General features: G+C 33.2%; 1 protein-coding gene across 3 annotated transcripts; it reads left to right on the forward strand.

The window, feature by feature from the left end:
- Window positions 1-1,566: 1,566 nt before the first annotated feature.
- Window positions 1,567-4,642, forward strand: LOC122592441 (probable purine permease 11). Of its 3 annotated transcripts, XM_043764667.1 has the most exons (4): window positions 1,569-1,725; window positions 2,624-3,697; window positions 4,144-4,231; window positions 4,326-4,642. In XM_043764667.1, the coding sequence occupies exons 1-3, from the start codon at window positions 1,716-1,718 to the stop codon at window positions 4,182-4,184; spliced, it is 1,125 nt and encodes a 374-aa protein (XP_043620602.1). In that variant the 5' UTR covers window positions 1,569-1,715; the 3' UTR covers window positions 4,185-4,231; window positions 4,326-4,642. The 3 variants fall into 3 exon arrangements, with proteins under 3 accessions (XP_043620603.1, XP_043620602.1, XP_043620601.1); XM_043764668.1 differs by having other exon boundaries at window positions 1,567-1,725; window positions 4,150-4,642; XM_043764666.1 differs by having other exon boundaries at window positions 1,570-1,725; window positions 4,144-4,642.
- The last annotated feature ends 405 nt before the right edge of the window (window positions 4,643-5,047 follow it).

Raw genomic sequence — 5,047 nt, forward strand, 5'->3', positions numbered from 1 at the left:
TCTACTCGTCTAATATTGAAGTTTTTTCATATCCTCCCTTCTTAAGTATGGCAAGCTGCCAACTTAGCTGCTGGCATGAATAATTGATACTTCATCAATATAAAATGTAAATACTTGTTTATGATTTTTAAATATTGGAATACAATTTGTATGTACAGATTATGGTGAGACAATAGTTGAACACATGACATATTAAAAAAAACCAAAATCCTTATCTTGCTGGTGATAAAATTACTAGCACCAATCGAATTATTTAAACATATATATGATATTTATCATCAAAAACACCAAGTTTTTCTTATTATATCGAGTAGAACATCAGCTAGTCGGGACTCTTCAGGATACTCCCGGTACCGGTACCATCTAGTACCGATCCCTCAAACTCTCAAAAGTGAGTACCGGTACCGGTCCCACTCGGGATGCGGTACCACTTTTCGGTACCGGGATCGAGACGGTACCGGTACTGGATCGGAATTTGGGAATTTATGATCATCCCTAGATATTAATGTCAATTTCTTATTTATATTTCATACAACTACACAGATATAAGTACCATTATATATGTGTACGGTTTTTTTAAATCACATAATTTATGATAATTTCATTATATTTTAAATAATTTTGTTAGCACTGTTCAATACTTGTTCCTTATATCAAAAATACTTCATTTAATTTTATAGATAATTTCTGAAAATAATACTTTGACATTTAAAAGTGATAAAAAAAATGTATTTGTATATAAATTAAGTTTGTGAATATATAAAATAATTATTCAAATAGTAATCTCTGACTAAATTATGAAAGTAATGTAAACTAATAGTAAGGCTGGATTTGGTATTTGAAGTTCATTGGTTTAAAATTTTGATGTTAGCAAAAACGCACTCAGAATTGGAGCAAAGATTATTCTACAATGAATTTTTATCTTAATTGGAGTTGATATATGAGTAGACCATGTCGTTGAGCATATATTTACTATTATATATATATATACAATTTAAATATTTATCCGATGATGATTCTTTATAGCATTTTTTTTCATCTCTTCCCAACTCCCAAGTTAATGCTTCTAAACTATCAACATTCCTAACAACTAAAAGATATGATAAAACAAAAATACAATTAATTAATTAATTTATAATATTTATTCCTTAACTATTAAAAGAACCATTATCTTATATTCTTAATTACATGTATACATCGTATCTCAATCAAGCTTTTTTGGTATCTCGACCACACATACTATTTGCAGCGATAATCACTTATCGCTGCAAATAGTGCAGACCCCCCTTTCTGTAATGGTAAATCTTGCAAAAAATAAGGGGTCCCCTGTCTGCAAATAGTTGGATAATCGCTGCAAATAATCTGGTTTAATTACCAAAAGTCGGATCGGGATACCAGCCGCCTAATCATGTCAATAATTAACGCTATTCACCAGTTACCGACATTATCACTGACAAGATCCGTTCGCGGTCATCACCATCCATTGTCGCCGAATCGTGCAAACAATTACTCGTATATTGTTTAAATTTAAAAAAACTGTCAAAATCAAATAAATGGAAGGAGATGGTACTAGTAGTGGTGAGAGTCAGAATTAAATGTCATCTTCCTTCTCAAGGAAAATTAATTAATTAATAAAAATAACCTCGAAACACACACTTCAATTCCAATAATTTTTCCAGAAATCTTTGGCTCAAAACTACACGGATCTTCTCACCATGCTGCCAGGTTCTTTTCTTTCTTTCCCTTTTACTCTTTCTCTTTTTCGTCACGTATATATCGAATCTATTTATGTATATACATATTACAATTTACAATACAATCATTATAATAAAAGTACCTTGTTCTTCTCAATTGCCTGTATATGTTTTGTTTTGCAAATTTCAAGGTCAACTGTGTTACAACTCTGTGAAATATACTACATATCATGTTTTTCGTTAGCTAATAATTTCATTTTTCACAGTTTTAAACCTCTTGAGAACTGAGAAATATACCATATCTAATGACGTCAAGGATAACTATGTTAAAATCATTTTTTTCACATGTTTTTTCTTTAGCTTTATTTTATATATAGGTTTGTTTTGGCCCACCAAGAATTTATTTATTTTTGATAGTTTGGTACATAAAAATTTATGTTGTTAACCTCAATACATACCATTAGTACAACGTGTTTGGATTGTAGTATGCCTCAAGTTTTTATTCTGAATCAAAAAGACAAAAACATTTGTATTGAAGTTGAGTCAAATAACCTCGAAAACTGACTACATAATTTTTGGGGATGGGGCTAATGAAGCTTGACATAATATAATCGAACTGAACTTTATTTTGTAAAATATGATTTTCGTTGATGATTCCGTCGAGTATTTTCAGAATTATATGATTTTAGAATGCCTACTTATCTTTACAGGATTAAAATTAGTTTGATATGCGGATGTCGTAGATGTTATACATGTACATAAAAATATCAAGTGGAAGAGGTTTGCGTTTGCGTATTGCAATTTCCATGGATATAACTAAAAAAGCATGTAACTTGGAAAGCTATATCATGTGCACTTCTGTTTGTTTTGAGTAATGTTGTAGAAATGTATTAACCGTCTTGTTGCATATTTGGTCATTTCTTTTGTAGATGAAGAAGATTCAGTTGTGGTAAACAACGGAACTACTCAGTTAAGCCTATTGCCACTTGCGAAGCTCAAACGCTGGCAATGGTGGCTTCTTGTTGCCTTTAACGTATCTTTTCTCATTATTGGTCAAATTGCTGCTGTTCTTCTTGGTCGATTTTATTATGACCATGGTGGAAATAGTAAATGGATGGCTACACTTGTTCAAACCATAGGATTCCCGATCCTTTTCATTCCGTATATTATTATTCCATCATCTAAACAGTCATCGAGTACATCCGCCCCGTCTTTCTCACTACCAGTTATTTTTGTCATCTATATAGTTGTTGGTGCTCTAATTGCTGGCGACAATATGTTATACTCTGTGGGATTACTATACCTCTCGGCCTCGACTTACTCACTTATTTGTGCTACCCAATTAGGGTTCAATGCAATATTTTCGTATTTCATAAATTCCCAAAAGTTTACTGCTTTAATTTTTAATTCTGTGGTGAATCTTTCATTATCTGCCGCTTTGATTGCAACTAATGATGATTCTGATAAACCGTCTGGAGTCACAAAAGGGAAATACATTCTTGGTTTCATAGCTACACTTAGTGCTTCTGCACTTTACTCCCTTTTACTTTCCATCATGCAACTTACCTTCCAAAAAGTCATTAAAAAGGAAACGTTTTCTGTGGTTCTTGAGCTTCAAATTTATACATCCTTCTTTGCCACCTGTGTTTCTACTGTGGGTCTTTTTGCTAGCGGTGAGTGGAGGACTTTGAGTGGTGAAATGGACAGTTTTAGCAAGGGGGGTTTGGCTTATGTGATGACTTTGGTATGGACAGCTGTGGCTTGGCAAGTGTGTTCGGTTGGGGTCGTGGGGTTGATTTTTGTGGTGTCATCTTTGTTTTCAAATGTGATTAGTACTCTCTCATTGGCTCTGACACCTCTGGCCGCAGTGGCTGTGTTTCATGACAACATGAACAGTGTAAAGATAATTGCTATGCTACTGGGCATTTGGGGTTTCTGTACTTACATTTATCAGAATTATTTAGATGATCTTGCGGATAAGAGGAAACAAACGGATGCTACTGGTATGCAACCTAAATCTCCAAGTTGAAGTTTTTCCTTTTTTCAGTTTTAATCTTATTATTAGAATTCTCAGTTTAAGTAAGATATTATGAAGGATTATTCATAGAAGGTTTTTCGGTATTAGCTTTTTTTTCATGGATTTTTAGACTTTTTGTAGCTTCCCCTCCCCCTCCCATTTCATATGTTATCAAATGTACTACCAAGATGTAGCAGCATATGTTCATTTTTTACCAATCACAGCAACCATGAGGTAAATTACATTGCAGTTATTGATAAGAAATGAAAACTGTAGCTATGAACCTATGACTTAGTAAAAAGAAATTAATGTAAGCCTTTTGGCATTTGGGTAATTCGAAACGCGTGTTGGCTAGTCGTTATTTTTGATATAAGCATGAAAGTGAGTATGGTTCTTTGGGATTAAGTTTTAGTTTCTTTCTTTCACATCTAGGGGCAGTTTTATCAGAAGCATCTTCACCATTGCTAGACTGAGCATCTACATAAGCAGGAAACTTGCACCTCCAGATGCACAAGATGAGGTATGTTTTGACTTTTGGGGTCAAACGAGTCGATTTTAAATTGAAAATTCATATATTTTGGGAAAAAGATTAACATGATGCTGTTTTGTCACAGCAACCTATTGGTTACATGTTTTTATAAAAATCAATAGTAGTCGATTTCAAGCTGAAAACTCATACAATTCGTTTGACCATAGAGTCAAAATAGATCAATGGAGGTAGTAGGTTTTCTCTTAACAGGTAATGCTGTCGTGGGAAAAAGAGTGTTGCTATTGTTGTAATTTGGATTTTATATGCTCCGTATTTGATAAGATGTATAAGTATATTATATAAACTATAATGGTTACAAATGGAGAATTGTAATGAAATTGTAAAAAGGAACCATAGAAATCTTCTTCTGTCACAGACGAATAGAACGAACTCTTGTGTAAATTGTGAAGTCAATTTTGATACGAGTATTAAATTTATTGTACCAGTCTACTAGACCAAATAGTTTGACTAGGCGAATATGTTAAGGCCGGATCTCGCCAGTATTGAGGCCAAGTTAAACCATTTTTCCCTCATTATAACATTTCAACTGGAAGTAACTTGGATGGATGGAGATAGAAAAGCTCATAACAAGTGTGATCCGTTTAGAAGACATCAGAGCAACGTTGATCTAGTTTACTAAAGCCTAAAAGCAACAGCGTAAAGTATAGATTGAAGTAATCCAAACAAAATTGAAACAAATACAAAAAATGTTGATACTCAAGAACCCAAAACGATTTCACATACCAATCATCTATTCAGTCTGAGATTTAAACCCGCGCAAATCCACATATACGTGAACAGTCAAAA

This window comes from Erigeron canadensis, chromosome 3 (genome assembly GCF_010389155.1).
Source record: "Erigeron canadensis isolate Cc75 chromosome 3, C_canadensis_v1, whole genome shotgun sequence".
Classification (NCBI taxonomy): Eukaryota; Viridiplantae; Streptophyta; class Magnoliopsida; order Asterales; family Asteraceae; genus Erigeron; species Erigeron canadensis.